A 20277-nucleotide genomic window follows, 5' to 3' on the forward strand; every position below is an offset into this window, starting at 1 on the left:
GGCCAAAATTAAATGTAACTTAATTTGTGGAAATTTTCTTGGGAGTAACTCAATCGAAGACTTCTACTTTATTTATTAAGTTTGACCAAGGAATTCTTTAGATTATGACTTAAGAACTGTATAGTTTTAATTTAAATATTTTAAATATAAATACAATTTTTTCTCAGTACATGTAGCCCACTCAGATTTGTCAGTTGACATCACTTGAGTTATAGAGCGAACCCTGTGTGATGCATTATTCAATTATGCGAGTGCGTTTCGCAGGCGCATCAATCATACGACACGTATGCTGCATATTAATAAAACCCAATTATTGGCATAAATCATGCGTCATGAGAGGCGAAAAATCTCGACTGTCGCTCACATCGCAGCACTGGCGGACTCAACTCAACTCAACTGGGTGGCGGGTGGAGTAATCGCAGAATTAATAATTAATTAATTAACTGGCCGCGTGCATGTACATTTTCCTACTCTAATGGACAGCTTTTCGCCCCCTTTCTCTGCCCATGTTTACATCATAAATGTTCAACAACAGTGCGAGATAACGAGACAACAAAAGCAAATACTGGAAAAAAGGAAAACAACTTGCCGCATTTGGCCATGACTGGGGTGATGCGAGTTCAATACAGACAGTTCTTGGCAAATTAATAGTAAAAAGAATTTAATAAGAATAAAAAAATGTATGCAGGTTATTGTTAAAGTACAGTTATTTATTTTTAATATTTTTTATAGATGAAAACTTTGTTGTTCAATAATTTAATCAACTAAATCTTAAACATTTCTTATTCAAAAAAATCCAAAAATATATTAATGCTAAGCAGAGAAGAGTCGGACGTTCTTATCTGAGTTGAAAATGTTCTCAAAAATAGAACGACATTTTTAAGTTGAAAATGATTTTATTTTGCTCGAATCAAGCTGAATTGTCGGTATTTAGTTAAATAAACTCAATTTAACTTTTCTCTTCTCAACATTTCGTTCTAGTACTGAGAACATTGATACCAAAATGTACTTACACGGTTTTTAAGAACGAAAGTTTTTAATTCAAGAATAATGTTCTTGGATATTTCTCTCTTTGTATTATTGGTTACGTTTTTTTTTTTTTTTTTTTTTTTTTGAGATTTATTTGTTTTGTTCACTTTATTTATAAACAAATTCCAAAAATATAAAAGAACTATTATATCTACCTCTGCTGTAGGCAAAATGGTAAACACAATTTGTAGCGGGTGTAATGAATAAGTATAAAAAGAACTCGGAGTGCAAACTCATTACGGAAATGAACGGGCAGGAATACGAGTATTACGAGTGGGCAGACAAACGAGCCAGCACAATCGGAGATCAAAACACACGGGAACAAGTGACAGTATTCAAAACATAATGCTTTCGCTTAATAAATCAAGATGCAACCGATGCTAGGTGGCGCTTACTGGTTTCAATTTGTCACGGGGCTTAAGTGGCAGGAAGTTTTCGCAGCTTTTCTCCGCTCTTTTGTCATACAAAATGTATAAAGTACACACATAAATTGACACCCACAGCGGAAGTTTTTGTTTTGCTTGGCAAAAAAAGCGAAACTCAATTAGTTGGCGGGGCTCTGATGTGATATCTCCATGGGATAGACGAGTGTGTGTGTGTGTCTATGAGGTCACGTCACTCCGCGCTGACCCCAGAGCCACGTGCCTGAACTGCGAGATTGCGCATACGCCTAGTTTCGCCTTGGCTTGCCCATCAAAATTGATATAATAATCGTGAAAATCCTACGCTTCGAGAGAGAAAGAGAGAAAACGAGAGCGAAGTTGCCCTCGCTTACATGCAAATTTATCGGGGTACAAGGGAGGTCAAAGTTCAAGCACAAAACCGCTTGACATTTGCCATAAGACTCACACACAAACAAACAAAGCCCCCTTACCAAAAAAAAAAGTACTGGCATAAATACTGCAAAACGTCCGTGTCACACAGGTTGAAAAGTGAGCTTGCCAAAAGTAAAAGTTTTCTATGCACTACGGACACTCGAAGAAAATTCGAGCATTTAGTTGTTATTAAATTTTTATAGATTTATTTTGCTAAAGCAAACATATAGAAATAATATTTATGTGGTGTTCAACGACTTTTCTACATTGTGTATGTTGTGTTTTCACAACATACTAAAAAAATGTATAAAATGAAGTTTGTATTTTAAAGATTTGAAATTTACCTATTAATAAAAATTGTAAATACAAACTTTACAAAAGTCAATAAAATACTAATAAAAAGTGCTAATTTTTTTTCTCTGCACACAAAATAAAAGCAAATATTTTCGGTGGCATTTTAGTGGTGGTAATCGAGCCTGTGCCGTTTTTGGAATATTAAGCATACGCCCGGTTGTCCGCAAACAGGTTGCCACAATTCCAGTTGGCAGCTGAACCAACGCATCCTCCAAGCTGGGCCACGCCAATTATGGCACGCACTCATTAGTGTCCGCTCTTGCAACCCCCCTCCCCCCCTGCCCCTGCCACGCCCCCCGCCCCTGCCCAAGTTGGATTTACCGTTGGCCAACCTCATAAACCAGATAATACCACTGCCGCAATTCTGTTTCTGTTTCTGGCTTTGGTTCTCCTGCCGTTTAATGAGCTTTGTTTCTAGCTGCAGCTAGTTTACCCATCATGTGGAGCACACGATGCTCCGGTCCACCCCGATCCCTTCCTGCTTCTGGCCAGCAAGTCCCCAGGCTGCACCGATGCTTGAATTGGATTGCTGGTGTGGCATGGTGACATGCCCCGCCATCTGCAGTTGGTCCCGTTGCAATGCCACCGAGTGCTACAGTGGCACGTGGATGGTTTCACATCTCTTGAACATCTGTTAAAAGAGGAATAATTAGAATTTAAAACAGGTGGAAGAGTATTGCATTCTGTGCTTTTAGGTGTTTTTATTGTTATTTAGCTATTTTAAAAATTTTCCATCGTTCCTTTCAGTCTAAAATTATTTTATTTAAATTTTTAAGCTACAAAAAAAATGTATAAATATTACTTTACAACAATTTTTAACGTACTATACTTTAATCCTTTTTTCAAGTAACCCTTTTTGGGGCAGTTACTTTGAAAATAATTTATAGCTATAACCCAATTTCATTTTTAGAATAGGAAACTATAACTTTTTTTAAATACAAAAATGTAGCCTTACAATATTATGTTCCTTTTAATCAATACTATACGAAATATTTTTTCTTAATTTTTCAAAATTATATTTTAAAAAATAATATATAAAAATATTATGCATCTAAGAATTGTTGGAAATATTTTTTGATATCTTTGTGAAACGGTGCAACATTTATCCAACTGACCCATCGATCTGCTGCTCTTCTGGCTGTTTTCCTCACTCAACACTTGCATCCAAGCAGCTGAGTTTTCCCAGCTTTCCCACCCCCCTCCCATTTTCCCCCAATCCATTTCCATTCCATCTCCGGCATCTTGGCTTTTCACGCCTTGTGGCAGTGTTACCGTTGAAGCACGTTTCTCGTTTTGTTTTGGCTATTTTGTTTTGATTTCGCTTCTTCTACTCACGGAGCTCTCCGATACACAGATACTCTCAAAAAAATAAATAAAAACACACACACACAAACAGTCGGCGGGGCACACAGATACTCACAAACACTTGCTCGCTTTTTGTTTTAATTCTTTTGCTTCGCCGAGTAGAAGATAAAGAATGAAAACGCAGCACACACAGGCGGCAGGCAGCACCGAGTTCTAGATACTTTTGTCTAGCGCTCGCCGCTCAGTCGCAAAATCGTTTAGCGCCGAGACGGACGGCCAAACCGTTGGGAAATTATACAAACGGAAAATACAAAACGAAAAAAATACGAGAAAATTGCTGAAACAACACCAAACGAAGACGACACGTCGAGTGTCTCTTGTTGTAACGTTGACGCGAGTGAAAAGCGCTTTTCTATTTTCGCCTCAAGTGCAGCCTCCTCGCTGCTGAAAACCCAAAAAAAAAATAAAAAAAGTAGAAAGAAGTCCCCAGCATCGTTTCGCTTTTACACAAAATAAACACTTGACGCGTGTGTCTTACTTTCTAAAATAAAATAAGAAAATCCGCAAGAAGATTTTTTGTTAGATCTAAAAAAGAAGCCAGACGACCGCGTTTTGGGGCGGGCCAATTTTAGCCAGGCTGATAAAATGCTGGCCCTCAAGGAGTGCCTTATACGAGAGGGTGTTCTCAATCTGGACAGCCCCGAAAAGTACTGGCCATACCATCTACACGGTAGCAGGAGCAGCGGCACTATGGATATTCCCCGATATCGCAGTTAGTATCTATACATTCCGGACATGACTAAATCGCAGTTGATAGCGGGTATCTGTCAGATATGCCGTGTTTTTATGAGATAGATTTGCAGGTGACCGTGAATGGATACCCTATTTCGCATGTGATATGAAAGAACCGATCTGTAGTGAATGGTGTAATTTGCTTCTTAAATAAAAGTGAAATAATTAAGTAAATATTCGATGGAACTATTTTTAGGACGCTAAATCATTTTATAATCTCAAAGATCGCATTTGTAAGATGTGTAGTGCGCTGGCGAGATATTTTTACTCATTTCAATGAGTAAATAAACACCATTTATAGGGACTTTTTGTCAAGTGAATCATTCTCAAATCCAGATTCATGGTAAGGCCGATAAACTTTAGTCTTTCTAAAAACTGAAAGAAATTGATTTTTTGTAAATTTTAAAAAAAATGTTATTGAAAGCGTCAGAAAATATAATTTAATTCCATAAAACTTAAAATCCATATTAGGTCATATAGCATCATGAAACATTTTAAAAATACATACAAAAATTTGTCCATTTTTTTTAATTGCCATTCTTATATGTATTTATTATTTTCGTTAGCGTTATATTTTTTTTTAAAGTTTCGAAAAATTATAACGTGTCTAAGAATGTTTAGTCACATTAGTCACAACTTTTCATGATAGCTTGCACATTTTTTTCAATTTATAACAATTTTTGTCTCACTGGACTGTTTGTTGTGCCAGCTTGTAGACTCTGCCCCGAAAGAATCAGTTTTCATTCCAATTTGTTATTTTTAAACGCTGGCGTCGTTCTGTTGAACAGTTGTCCAGCTATCTGCGTTATTTCCTATATAAATGCACCTTTTTTCCACTGGATTATTGTTTAATAACTGTTAACGATTTGTATTGGCATTGTTTACCATCAAATTGTTGCTGAAGTATTGTCTTTCGTTATTTTTTAACAGCCCCAACCCATTTATTGTCTAAAAAATAGCTTTTTTCTCCCAAAGTTTTTGATAAAGCGAGAGAAGTTAACCGAACCCGGACCCAGAAAGATTGTGTCATTTGTCTATGGTTTGTGCGGTGTTCCTTTGTTTTACCCCACGATTGTTGGTGCTTGTAGACCGGGCCTGCTTTTATTTCATTTCGATTGTTTTTACATATTTCTCTCTCTCTAAGTCTTGATGTATGGCCATTTTATTTGATTGTAAAGGGCTTAAGTGCTAAAGAGAGGGATCCAATTCGATTCCTCAACCTGCTTATAAAGTTGTTCCAATCAGAGGTCATTTGTGTATGCGACCTGTTATCCAATGATGGGGACAGAACGGACGGGAAAGATACTTTGGCCAAGCCGATTAATGCCGATGGCTATCAATAAAGTAATTTACTTAGGGGAATTAATTTGTATTTGGGGTGATTTGCCTCAAATGATTTACCACGGCCCTTAAACTGGAAGATTTATTATGTTGTAAATTGTTGAGTAACTAAGTTTCCGAACTAAAACTTATTAATTTCGAGTCGCTGGCTATCATAAAATGGTAAAAACCAATTATTTAGGATTGTAAAGGGATCTATAAATAGGTTTTTGATAAAACTAACTTATCAATGGTTTCATTTACAGAGTGAGGCATACTAAACAAAAGGGGAAATAACCTGTAGGCATGACTCTTTTCACAGCTTATCTGGTATTGAAGCAATTTTCTTCAAGTAAAAGTCAATTTCACCACTCATGAAAAACTTAAAGTTTCGATTACCAAGTTGAGAAAATATTAAAACCTCCAACTTTCTTGAGGGTCTCTCGTCTAGGGTGTATCCATTTAAAGAAATTATAGGATGGATACTCTGGCTTAATATCCACTTCCCGCACAACCCACGCTCAAGAACTTTACTTAACACAATTTCCTGCGATGCTCCCACACACATATCGACATCCATCAACGGCTTCCCAGGCGTTCTTTTAACTGCTTTTGATTGCCAAACATGAAATTACACAATTTGATGCTGCACTCGTTAAGAGTTTCCCAAGATTCTTCCCCAAGAAGCCCATCAAAAAACCCGTGGCCACTTTATGACCGATGTCGATGAGGGGTTCTCTGGCTGTTGATAATTAAATGTGTGTTTATTGCATAAAAAAGTAAGGCAAGTCGAGGGGCCAGTCGACGCAGTCGTGGGCAGTTTGCCCTTGCATTTAAAAATAATCCCGAACGACGTTGCAACATTTTGCTGCCTGTGCTGCTGCTCTGTGGCAAACAGCAAACTGCAAACTGTAAACAACGAGACGGCAGGCAGCCACTTCTGTAAAATGCACTTTTTTCCTCAATATTGATTCAACTTCTGCCTTTTTTCGTCCCTCGCTGCATTTTTTTTTTTTTGCTGCTGCAGCCACACACGTATTTATAGGCATTGGATGGCTTTTCTGAGTACATTTACAAAAAAAAATCGGCTTTTACTTAAAATTTCTGTTGCATTGAGGCATGTAGAGCGTAAATGATATTGAACACTAGGACTAACTAAAAGCTATTTTTAACAGGAAACACAATTGTTATAAATTTAAGGCTGAACTTGTAAGTTTTTCTTGAAATATAATAAAAGTGTGAACTGTTCTTAAAAATATTTTAATAAATGGAAAATATGATAGAGTTGGATTGACTTAAGATATAATTTGGTTCATATAAATTTTAAGAGTTTTGAAAGCATTTTTAATGGTGCCCGAAAGCAAGCTACAGTAAAATACCAATAAATGAATAAAGAGCTCAAAGCGAATCCTTAAAGTACGCTACCATAAAATACTAATAACTCCATTCAGGGCTCAGAAAGATAGTTCTTATAAATGATACAATTCAAGAAAAATAAGGTAGCTAATTATACCACATGAACTCATAATTCTCAAGCTTGATTTCTTATAGTGCACCTTTTTTCTGGTCTGCCTCCGACTGGGATTGCCTTGACAATATGATATTTTTGCAGCAAGTTTAAGCCGTGCCCCTGCCCTCTCCTCCTCCCCTCACCCCTCTGCCCATACCCCTTATTAATTATGCAACCTGGGACTGCGGCACAAGACGCAAGAAGACAAGAGTCAATCGATCAATCAGTTGGCTGCCACACACAGAAGCGTTTGGTAATTCAACGCAACGAAGCCACAAAAATGTTGACAGCAGTTTTGTTATTGCTTCTGTTGGTTATATTTTGTTCGTGTAATTGTTATTGTCCCTGGAAGCGTTTTAGTTACACAAAACTCCCAGCTGTTTTTGCCTACCAACAATAATTAGTTAAAGTTTCTTTGGCCTGCAAGAAATCTTTTTTGCCAAAAGCTGTTTGCAAATCGGTTTTCTCGCATATAACCCATAAGGCAACGTGCCAACGACTTGGTTTATTTATTTTTCTGGTTTGGATTTGGATTTTGGCATGCAACCCATTCATATATGTTGGAGAATCCCACGCTGGCAACTTGCCTTGCAAGATTTTTATTTTCAATTTGTTTATGACCAGATTTAGCCATTGCGTAAATGCAGTCGGAAATATAATATTTTTTGGGAACATTTTGATCCGTTTTCCATAAGCGAAACCTTATAAAGACTCTGTGCATTCAACTCTCGGCCATTGTCATCCTGAATGCAATTTTTGGTCTTGTTATTTTTAAATATATCGTCTCGTATCTGGCCTGTTTGGCAAAACAGAAACCAAAGCGTATATTTGCTTTCGATTATTTCTGTTTTTTCCGGTAAGGAAATTGGGTAGCGATAAGCTTGCAAGTCTTTTGTTTACCTTTGAGTTCGATATTCTTTTATACACATTCTTTGTTTTACAGCCAAGGAAAAAAAAACTCCTTAAAATTCCCATAAACTCAATATTTGTTTATGTCAGATATCAAGACAACATTTTTCCTAGATTGTAACAAATACTTCCGATTCAGTGAACAGTGGCTCTTGACATTTGCGATTCTAAGAAAATAGCAAAGCACGTGCACAGCTTGTCCCATCAGATTGGTTGCCTTTATACGGTTTGCTATATAATTGCCAATTATAATGTATTCTTTGCACTTGACTTGGCCCAGAAAAGTTTCTCAGGTGATAAAAAATAGAGGCGGCTGAAAATCCCATGCGATTTTGTTTAAAAAGAATTGAGATAGGAATTTCTTTTAACGAAATAAAAAAGAAACAAAAACATTTCAATCAATTAAGAGAACCCAAAATAAAGAACAAAATGCTAAGGCAGACAGAGGTTGACGGGGAATGGCGCTTGGCAACATATTGCCATAGCTCTTTTTTAATTGAGCGTGGGATGTGACCTGAAAGAGGGGCATCAGGGGGTTAAACAAGCCCTTAAACCGCTGATTGGAATTAGTGGGGGTCTATTGGGAGTGGAAGGGTTCAGGGGCGTGCGTGTTGGTTGTTTATAAAGTTTAGGCTATGACAAATGCTCGCCCACACTTGTCTGCTTTTTTGCTGTTAATTGAATTACAAATATTTGTGTGCAATTTTAAATTGCTTAAAAAAAGATTGCCACACAGTTCAAGATGGTATTTCATACCAAAAATAATACTCTTTGCAGCTTAAATAAACAAAGTATACACTTTTAATTGATGTAATTTAAATCAGTCCGTAACTGATTATATTGTATCATAGCAAATTACTTTTTTTTCAATGTTTACTTACCTGCAGATCATGTTTTTTCTACCACAAACCTATTTTTTTGTTGCCTTTTTTCTGATCTACAAATTGACTTTTGCTTTGTGGCTGTTTGCTCTCATCGTCTGATAAGATATACGGCTGCGGCTTTATTTTTATTTGCCCTCTCGGGATGTGCTAACTGTTTCAATATTTGAATTTCACTGGGCATTCGTAATTGCTGGACAAATAGGTATATCCCAAAGATCACTCCCCACTCTCTCTTATTTGCCTGTTAATTGTATTTGTATAATTTTTTCTTCATTTCTGACTGGCTGTCATAATAAATTAGATACGAAAAAATTCGCTGAGCTCTTACATTTGTTCAACATTTGGCCAAAGAGTCTCGTATTTTATTTGTGCACATTCGTGAAATTCCATTTGGGCTCTTGGCACTCGAAATGTGCGCAGCAGCTGTCAAATAAATTGTTTATATCATAAAATAATAAGTTGCATTACTTTCTGTAACAAAAATTCGGTTATTTTTCGTTTGAGATGTCTCCCCCGAAAATACAAGATTAATTAGGCCCTCGTGAGCTTCCTTATTTTTGCCGCACAGAGAGCATAACTAATCGCTTATGCCTTGGCAGTTGTCAAATGAGATTTGCATTTACATTTACAGTCACTGCCAAAAGTACGAAGCCCACAAAAACTGCACTCATTGCCAGAGCAGATGCTTGGCTATAAAAAGCAGGCAACCCTCACCTCACCTTGACATGGTTGTAGGTGTTTAGTGGGCGGAGATGGGGTCCAAGATGAGGGGGCGTTTTGGGTTGGTTGTAGATGCAATATATTAATCCGAGTGCTCAGGTGCAATTTAATTGCTGCCAAGATTTGCTTTTTTTACGCGCCAAGTGCGGTGCGGGAAAAAGTGAATTAGAAAAGCAAACACACGGGTGGGACGAGAGGAGAATTATGCACTCGGGAAAATGCTATGTTTTATAGGAAACTGTAACCACTGAATATTTTTGTCTATTTAAAAAATCCTGTGCATTTATGTTCTTTCCATAACTACATGTTTTTAAGGGTTAATTTATTTTTGTTGACAAAAGACTTTTAAAAAAGTTAATTAAGAATAGCACAGAAATTTCATAAACACCAAGAATAGTGTTAAAATGTATGCAACAATATATATTTAATCCGTAAGTTCCCAATTCACTGCATACTTTTAGGCATCCTTATAAGTGATTTCAAAAACAATGGTTTTAGATATCATATTGTTTTATATTTGATTATTTTTTTTTAAAGAAAATACTCATTTTTCGTCTAGTGTGTTAGTCCCCAGTTGGGGGACATCTTGCTGCATTAAGCGGAAACGCCATTAGGGGAAACGAGTTAACATTACTTTTCATTAAGCCCACTCTGACTCATGGTTCTTTTTCCCCCTCTCGTTTGCAGAAACCATTGCGGCCTCAAGTGACTTATCCACAGCACCTGCCACTGCCAAAACTAGCTGCCAGCCGCCTGAGCCACAGAAGCCGAAGCAACCGAGAGATTCGGAGGATTCCAGTTCGCAAAAGTCCAGTGCTCCGTTACCCCAGTCGTATCGTGGTCAGCATCCGCACTTTCATCACCACACCACGCCCGCCTATTACACGGATCTCCAGCTGAGGATCCACACGCCGAATGCATCGGATGTGGGGGCGCTGAACGAGAACTATCGCAGTGTTTACAGTACACCCAGCACCCAGCTGGTGGAGCAGCGTTCGTTTCCCAGAAGCTCTACGGCCACCAAGGATCCACCGCTGCCCATCAGTAATCCAGCCAGGGGAACGTTTTTTCGTGGCGACTCTGCGTCCAGCGACAGCCACACAAGACTCCGCCGCAGCCAGCTGAGAACCGGCAGCGAACCGGGACGCTTCTACAGATACTCTCAGGGATCTGCGAGCCCTACCAAAGGTGAAACATCAGGTGGTGAGCCACCCCTCGTCGTCAGTCACTCCCCCAACATCACATCCACCAACAGCACCACCACCTCCAACATCAGTAGTTGTAATCCCGTAGAGCAGGCTAGTCCACCAACACCACCTCAAAGTAGCGTAGCTAATCCCAGCGGATCCGTATCCGGTCGCACCAGCCGGCACAAGCAGCGTTTCCACAGTCGATCCCGGCGAGCGGTGCGCGTGCGCAGTGAATCGCGTCCAATTAGCGCCCTCTACGACATAATATGCAAGGAAAAGAACCTGGACAACAGCAGCAGCAGCAGCAGCAGCAGCAACGAGCAGGAAAGGGGTCAGGATCGGGATAAGCTGAAGACGTCGACGACTGATCAGGAGAAGTTAACAGCCGACAAGCTGGCGACCTTTTGGCCCCTGCACCATCACTACCTCAATCCCCCGATGAGCAGCGGCAACTCGGGCGGCACTGGCAGCAATCCCAAGCAGCAGAAACCGGAGAAGCAACATCACCAGCCACTTCTTGTCCAAGGAGCAACCAAGGACTTGCCGGCGGGCTGCAGCAGCAGCAGTAGCGACGATGATGAGGGATCGCTGCGGGCACTACACTCTACCCGCAAGGTCACCAACCTGCCAAGTGCCAAGGCCACGTCGCTGCCACCGGAAGAGGGAAATCCGGAGGAGATCGCCCTGTCCCGGACCTCATCCAACCGACTGAGTTTGCGATTGGCCAGGAGTCTGGAGCCGTCGGTCCGTAATATCCCCACATCGGCCTCCCAGGAAGTCCAGAACTATGATGCTGGAGAGCCAGTGAACACGGAGCGTCTGTTTGTGGAACCTCCCAACATACCATTGTCTGCCATCAGGAACACCCTCTACGATCATGATCTGGAGATCGAAGACTGCGACAGCACCACCCAATTGGACCAGGGAAATGTCCGCGATACCCTCGAACGCTGGAGCCAGGAGCTCAGCTCGGGGACGCATCTAATGAACGGAGCCAATGGCCACCATCAATCGGATCCCGAGGCAGACCACCACGACCATGACCACCAACCCGATCATCTCGAACACGATCAGCAGCATGCACATCAATCATTGCCAGTAGAACCCAAGTCTCATCATCATAATCAGCACCACCAGGCCACCAATGCGCGCAGGTAAGCTGGAACCCCGTCCCCGCATGGAATCCGAATCCACCTCCCCGAATCTTGTAACTTCACCAGCCCCTAAACGTATCTAACTATCTGTATCGGGAGCAATTACCCGCATAATTAGTTCATTTTTTGCCAGTCGTTAGCCAAGTATAGGTTGTCCTGATTACACCGCCAGGTGTTGAGTGTCCAACTCCCCCTGCATGTTGTTATTCCAAGCTGCTTAATCACGCTTCGATGAACAGCGGTGGTTAAATAAATAGTAATTACAAATGATAGTTGGTAAATGTGTTTACTGCAGTTTTCAAAATTCAATTTACTAGCTAAACCAAGTTTAGTCTTATTAATATAGTTAGAAACAATTTATATATTGAATCCAAAACATTCATGTTTTCCCTTGAAAACATATGCAAATGTAAAAGAAATTCATATGGCCCTATTACAAATTCTTTTATATTATTTTTATAAAAAGTTTAATTTTGGTTTTCCAATTTCGAAAGGTATTATTTCCTAGCTTTTTGAAACTTTCATTTATGAATATTTTAATTTTCTTTCCTATTTATTTACCCATCACTGTGATTGTGTGTGCTGTGATTGGAATTACTCGGGGGTCATCAAGCTGATTACCGTTGAGGGTGAAAGCGTTTTGTTCTCGGAAGTTGTGGCTGATTAACCAGCAAACAAAATGCGATTTTGGTTGGGTATATAATTTCATGGACAATATTAAAGCTGCCACTTGCTTCAAAGTTAAACTCTCTCCATTTCTATGGGTCTAATCCGTGCTCAGGCTATACCGACATAATCCTTGGCGCACAATCAAAACAAATTGCATGTATTGTGGGCCACCTTTTTCTTGTCGAGCCCCATGTGCTATATGCTATATGCTGTATGCTGTATGCCGTATGCTATCTTCACCCATATTGTTCGACGTCGTGTTATACAATGCGACTTGGCGGCTCTCTTTAAGCCGGGCCCCCAAACAAATCGAGATTCACAGAGGCAGGGGGCTTGTTAACAAACGAAATCCATGTATTGTTCGCTTATTTTTTTTCGTCTTCTGTCGAGTGTTACGTGGTCCATTGTTTTGGGGTTGGGATTGGGAATGGTCTTTGGGTTTCGCTGTTCGGTTTTTTGGGATCGTATCGCAGCGGCGACATCTTCGGCAATCGCATCAGTGCGTGGAGTGCAATTCGCAGCGGCCGCAGGTCTCTGGTTCCATCAATTATAATGTGATATATCAAAGCGAATGTTGTCCCCCGAATGTGACCCCCCAACCTCGAAGAGGCTACCTTCTCTTCCTCCTACCCCCAAAATCAAATCCGGCGTAGAAAGCACCTGTTTTACAGCCAAACCCGAAACTAGCGACAAGTTTTTCCAATAGGCTTTCGCTACAAAAATGCATCATAAAAAAAGGCGCGTAGCATAAAAGAAATGAAGAGTGGCGGAGAGAAACAAAAATCACAAGAGCCAAAGAGACTATTTTCTAAAAATGCATTCAATGTAGAATCTCGACGAGGAAAAATTTGAATGCACCGGCAATTAAGTGTGGAATTTATCTCAGGCCCCGTTTTTGGCCGTTTTGTGGTGTCAACACCGTCATCCGATCACCTGCTGCGTCTGCTTGGGTATCCATTTAATGGCCAGTTCGCCAGTTGGTTAGTTGCCAGTTAGCCTGGCCCAGATCGTCAATGGTCTAGTCCTGGTTTCGCTTTCATCGCAGCTGTGCTCAATCGGCTAGACTCCCAAAAAAACGAGGAGACACCAAAAACAGCATCCAACAAACTGGTTATTATCACTTTTCCTTTTTCCCCCGAGTTTTTCCAACGGGTTGGAAAGTTCTCGGGCATCCATCCAGTAGCAGATACGTCATATGTGTCTCTAGCAATTTATACAATTTATGGAAATTTCCATTTGACGGACGGGCAAAGTCAAGAATCAAGAATATAAAACTGAGTGCTGGGCAGATGACGATCGTAATGATGATCAAAGCAGAGGTTTGAGTTTGAAGGCCAGGGGAATACCCTTGAAAATGTGGTTCCAAGAAGTCCCAACCAAAGGTTGATTGCTGAAATTACAGTAACGAAATCTAGAAAACAATTAAATTCAATCCAACTGTATTTACTGTGAATTTCATTTTTTTTTAATGAAAAAAGATACTTTTTTCAGCGACCAATTAAATTTACCAATCCCATTACAATAATATTTAATCTGTTTCGAATCTGTCTAGTCTGTCCGAATGCCTTAAATAAATCTCCTTAACTCTTAAAGTCTGTATCAAAATACAAATATCCCATTTCCCTTTCAATTATCTAGGGGTTTCCTTATCCAAATATTTTCCCAATGCCAGACATCCTATTTTCGTTTGGGTTAATCCCTTAACCTAATTTCTGTTGACTAGAATATCACTCCCTCGGGTTATTTTCCCATATTGACCATCGATATGATCATGCCCTACCCCTCTACAAGGACGGACTGAAAGATATTGTGTCTATGTGTCTGCATGGCTGCGAGGCACGAGACATCATATAAAGTACACAAAGCGAAAAGAAGTGACATTGATGCGTCGCGACATTTAAATGTGCACAGCCTGTCTACCTGAGAAAAAAAGAAAACAAAATAAGTAACCCCGCAGATAGACAAACCGACGGACAGAATGGACAGCTAGACGATTGCGCTTGATTGAATGTCTGCGATCTGCGACAAGCTGCAAAATTCTTCACTCGCTCGCTAAACAGACATATATATGTATATCTGGGCAAAAGATGCATTGTCAGCGATGAGGAAGTGTATATCATTTACATGGACGGCACAGACTTTGAGATACTTGGCTTGAGATACTTTTAGCTACCTGCGCATAGTGCCTTTTGCGCATGCGTGCAATAGTCACACCAATCCATAACAATAACAGACTTGTTACGCTTTGTTCTTTGACGGTCGGAGGAGAGATAATGCCTCAGTTTGTGTATATCTATCTATATATATATCTTGTATCTGACAAATACCGCTGCTACCTGGCGCAAATGTGCGAATTTTGCAGCGCTCTCTTTTGAGTGATTTCGGAGTGGAGTGACTTTGTTGCTGTTTTGCTGTGTATCTGCAAGATACCAAGCGGCAAAACCCAAAAAAAAAAAAAAAAAAAACAAATAACCGACAAAACCAAAAAAAAAAAAGCGGCTCCGTGGGTTTCCACTGTGTTTGCTGGGCGAGCCGGCGGCAGTTGCCGAGCGTGTTTGCTGCCGTCTAGCCGTGCCGCATTTAGCGGAACTCCACTCTCGCATTGTATCTTTGTATCTCGCAACTGTTTGGATATCTCGTTTCACAGCGACTGCTATTTTGTTTTGGTGTGTTCTGATCATACACATTTCTGCTCCAGCCGCGTTGCGTGTTCATTTCCGTGTAACTAAATTAATTTTAGAAAACCATTTTGTGTGAAGTGAAATATAATTAAGTAATCCGAAAAAATCGCCTTCGCAGATTCATAACGCGCACCACGCGCTCCGCCAGTCGCCAGAGTTCCGCCGGACACTCGCCGCCTCCACCGCTGCACCGCAGTGACGACTCCTCCAGCAGTTCGCCCTCGCCCACCCGCAGAAGGAATAAGCCAGGTGGTGCTCCCACTCCCGCCACTGCTGCCACCGATCCACCATCCTCGTCAGCGAACGGGAACAGCTCCGCCTATGAGACGGCAGCCACCACTGTGATGACCCATGACCAGCAGCAGCGACATCCTCCAGTTGAAGTTCCTAAGGCTCTAGCCATCGAGCCACAGCAGCCAGAAGCCATCGTCCTGGGCGCCAGCCCCACTGCATCTGCCAGTTTAGGTGAGTCTTTCAGCCCTTCTTAAGTATCTGTGTATCTTTTCTTGTTGCTTGTGTGACGTCTCTGTGTTGCCTGTTTGTGTGTTCGAGTTTGAGTTCGTCCTTGAGCGTTTTGTAATGTCCTAGCCAGCCTGCTTACTGATCCTTCGCTTGCCAAACTGCGCTTACCTTTCACAGCTCTTAAAAAAAAACCTATCCTTACCCTTGGGAACTTTTTTAAATTTCCACTTTCAACCTACTTCAAGCAGCCTTTTTAAATATCGTTGTATAGAAAAGAAACCCTTTTATTGCGCTTACCCACATTATAGTTCTCATTACACAATATATGTACACTTCGGAATATTAATATCAAGTTACTGATCTTTATTTACCCCAAGATCAAATGAAAATCCGATTTATCATTAATCGTAAATACATATGTTAGATATCATATGTGATCCTTTATTTCCCCTCTAATTAAAGTTTACAGAGGCATAGATCAATTACGCAGTTCAGTAGATCATTAAATTATCCCACGCTTTAGGTCTATGCTATTATAAACCTTTCAACATATTCAGTAAATCAGCCATCCCCTTTTTCCTGGCCTACCATTTAATTTTTTGACTAATGATCGTTAGTTCATCCTGAAAATCCTTTACTGATCATTATTGATCTTTAAATATCTTTTCCTATTATTTCCCCTCTCTGCTTACCATTCACGGCTATTTCCGTTGATCGTTTTCTGATCTCACACTTTAATTTACCTTCGCTTTTCCCCCCATTTTGCCAACATTACAAATTCATTAATTCTGGGTCTAAACTTTCCCAACCAAAGTTCAGTAATTAGCCCGCCCCATGCCGATTTTAGCCCTGAACCGTGGGCCTGTCAACGTTTTCTGCAAATTAGACGAGAAATAAAACCAAACTCCATCATCGGAAGAGGCGAGTCGCCGCGTTTCTTCGTTTCTTTTGCACACTTCAAAGCAATTTAAACTAAATTAGATTTTTGTCGGCTTGCCAATCAAGCGAAAACGTTTTCTAGACAAATGTTAATTTGGCTCATGAGAGACCTTCGGCCAAAACATTTAAATCAAATTGCAATTGAGCAACGCGATTCAAAAGTCGAATCAATTTCAAAATATTTTGACTGGCGAGGTTTCTCGGATGTCAGAAAAGTCTAAACTGGCCGAATTATATAAGATAATTTGCGCAATTTTAATTCGCATTATGTATTTTTTTTGCAAAACTCCACTGTGTATAAATGAATAAAATTGTTTGTCATTTAATAAAATCGATGCCGATGTCCAGACTTCACGCAACTTAGGCAAATGAAAGATGCCATAAAATTGCTAATAGATCCCAACCCAAAGCCCGGGCTGTGCCCAATTTTTTTTTATATTTTGTTTATCAATGAATGGATCGGAATCGGGTTTATTATCAATGGCTGGACAAGGGTTTCATAAAAAATTTTGACAGTCCCCTCTGTATATCTCTCGCATAACGGTTTTTCGGAGCTCTTGAGAAAGTCTACCCAAAGATCGTTGACATAGATCTGCATATCACATGGTTATGGGAAGTTTCCGTTTTAATCGGAAAGATTTAGTAAGCATTTGTGGCCACACAGAACGCGCAGCTGCCAAAAAACCAATAAACAAATATAATGCGATGATGATGATCGATCAACCATATCGATTTCGATTCAATTGTTTTTCGGTCTTTGTTTTTCCACTGCGCGTATTGATTTCAATATTTACCAATTTGGCAATTTTTTGATTCACTTTATGTGAAATTAATTTGATTTCTTCTGTGCGCTGTCTAGAGGGCCAACGATCGCGGCAGAAAGTTAGGAGCGTTCACTGATCTTTGACAGACGAGCAGCAGAAGGCAATGAACGGGCGGTTCCCGGAGATGCTGGCAGATGATTTGCCGAAAAATGTTTTATTTTCGCCCATTACTTTTGCCCCGTCTTCTGAGTGGATTATGAAATCGTTTGGAATTTACATAAGCCACAATTTGAGGGGGCAAAAGGAAGGTTGAGTTGGATTACAGTGCTTCAAGTTGTTTTGTTTGAGAAGAATATCTTAGAAATCCAAAACAAATGTTTTACCCATTTTTAGAAAGTTCTTATGTGAGGTCTCTCGAAGATTTGTTATAAATTTGTTTTTCCATTTAGAAAATGTAAAACTTATTACATTTGATTTGTGAAATAATGAAATTGATTATCAAAAAATGTTCCCACACTTACCCATTCAGGGAGTCATAAATTCTGGTTTATTTGTGAGCGAAATCTAATCGTCGGTCGATAATCTAATCGCTGGCTCTGTCAGTTTAATGTCCAGTAATGTTTACAAAGTTAATACATCATCGTTAAATAGAGACCTAATGACCTGTGAGATCGAGGCTCGAAAACTTTCGTTTTGGGCTTAATGCTTTTCTTTTGTCACCAAACGACTTTCGCAACTATTTTGTGTTTGTCACCACACCAATCAATCTTTGCCAGCTAGCCATTAGATTGGAGCAGAGTTTTTCTCCCATAGACCCCCATATTTGCATTATGCAATCCAAAAACCATTCACACACACCAAAAACAACAGCAACATCAACAGCAGCAACCACAAACAAGCAGCAATCATAAGCTTTAATGTCTTACTAAAACAACAAACTCCACGCATTTTACCCTCTTAAAAAACACAAAAATAAAAACGAAAACAACAGCCAGCCAAAGTCGAGGAAAAGCTGGCAAATGCAGTATTAATTGCACCTACAGCCACAGCAGCAACAACAATTGCAACGCGAGGCAACGCAACGCCAACAACAGCAGCAGCAGCAGCAGCAACAACAGCACTTGCAACAACAATACTAAACAGCAACACGCCACGCCCATGCCGCCCCTAGCTAATGCCAACAAAGCGCCGTTAATTGTGCTTAAGACAGCCACATCTGCAGCAGCAGCAGCAACAGCAGCAACATCCACCGGCACGGCAGCAACATCTGCTGCTGGTTCGCCCATTAAGCGTCGCAAGAATCCCCTGTCGCCGCTGCGCCTTGGCAGCCAGTGCCAGTCCACCATTGCTCCTCCGCAGGCCATTGCCAGTCCGCTCCTCAGCGGCGGCAGCTGCTCCTCCTCGACCACCTCGCCCCAATCCTCGCCAGCGGTTCGCACCACCAAGGCGAGTCGCCTCCGCGCTGCGGCGCTTGGTGAGTCTCTCCCACCTTTACCTGCCTCTCATCTTCATCTATATCCCTGAAACGGTGGAGGTCATCAGGTTTTCCATCTCTCCAAATCCATAACCCCGTTGTCTAACCTCAGTAGTTTGTTTTTTGTGCACTTATGTTGACTAGAAGTACACAGTGAAAAAAGTTTGCCGAAAAACCTTAGACTTTGATAAGGCAAAGGCTAAGATCACACAACATCTTGCCAATTTTCTTTTAAATGTTTGAAAATTTATTATATACGAAAGCATACTTTTATTAAAAACATAAATCGAATATATGACCTTTTTGTGAATTTTTTTCTGAATTCCTTTAATATATTCCAACTAATTTTTATCAATATTATAGAATACAGAATTTCATTAAAAAACAAAACTTGAATTTCAAGTAACTTAATTATTAACTTTATTCATTAAAAATTTATCATATGACTCAAAAAACTTTCTTTTTTAACCTAAACATATGTCTTTCAAAATTCTTAAAGTATGATTATAATTTTTTCTCTGTGTAACCACGACCGCATTTCATCATCCTCAATATCGTGTGCGTTTTCCCTCTTTCTAAAAAAAACCCGCAGATAAAAAGAAGGAAGAGGAGCAGCGCCAACGCTACAGTTCGCCCGTATCCCCAAGAATCCCCTCCAGCAACGGAGGAGCTGCAACCCATCGACGTCTCAGCAGCTCGGAGCTGTCACCCAAGTCGCCAGGTGCTAGTGGATTCAACTCGGAGCCAGCCCCGTCAGCCAGTTCGGGAAAGATCCCGGCAAGATCTGCCTCCCAGCCCGAGGACACACCGCCCACCCAGAGACGCCAGCCCCTGGTGGCCGTGGGTTCGGGAATCTCCATGAAGCAGAGCCTCAGCGAACTGCACTTCACGGGCGGAGCACTTAGTCCGCCCAAGGCCACGGCGGAATGTACACTCCGGATGCGACCACGTAGCTCCACAATGAGCACCGAGAATACGGAAAATGGACGACGTGACCACTTGGCTAATCTGCAATTGAGTCCCGTGGAAAAGCACAAGAGAACGGTGAGGCAAACTCTTAATTTTAATGAGGTTTCTCCTGCTTAAATTAAAAATAAAAAACTAATTATAATTATGTTCCCCAGCCCGAGGTATCCCCACGTCGTTTGGGAGATCGCGACAAGTCGGCCAAACGGAAATCGAATCTCAATCGTTCGTTGACCGAGGAAGCCACCAAGGATGGCGGTAAGTTGGCAACGACTGGATGCAGTGCAGCACACAGCAAACCAAAGGGGAGATGATCAGCATGGCACCAAATTGGGACTGC

At 40.7% G+C, this 20277-nt stretch overlaps 1 protein-coding gene across 15 annotated transcripts in view; it reads left to right on the plus strand.

The window, feature by feature from the left end:
- Nucleotides 1-20277, plus strand: part of LOC119554215 (supervillin) — a 126194-nt gene that overhangs the window by 53541 nt on the left and 52376 nt on the right. For 8 of the 15 annotated variants that reach the window (XM_037865021.1, XM_037865028.1, XM_037865031.1 and 5 more), the window contains exons 3-7: nt 10326-11982; nt 15451-15797; nt 18489-18971; nt 19564-20015; nt 20096-20195. In XM_037865021.1, the coding sequence (XP_037720949.1) occupies nt 10326-11982; nt 15451-15797; nt 18489-18971; nt 19564-20015; nt 20096-20195 (3039 nt within the window). Of the gene's footprint in view, nt 1-3755; nt 4276-10325; nt 11983-15450; nt 15798-18488; nt 18972-19563; nt 20016-20095; nt 20196-20277 lie in introns of those variants that run through there. The other 7 variants (XM_037865029.1, XM_037865040.1, XM_037865039.1 and 4 more) reach the window with 3 other exon arrangements.

Source organism: Drosophila subpulchrella, chromosome 3L (assembly GCF_014743375.2).
Source record: "Drosophila subpulchrella strain 33 F10 #4 breed RU33 chromosome 3L, RU_Dsub_v1.1 Primary Assembly, whole genome shotgun sequence".
NCBI classification, from domain to species: Eukaryota; Metazoa; Arthropoda; class Insecta; order Diptera; family Drosophilidae; genus Drosophila; species Drosophila subpulchrella.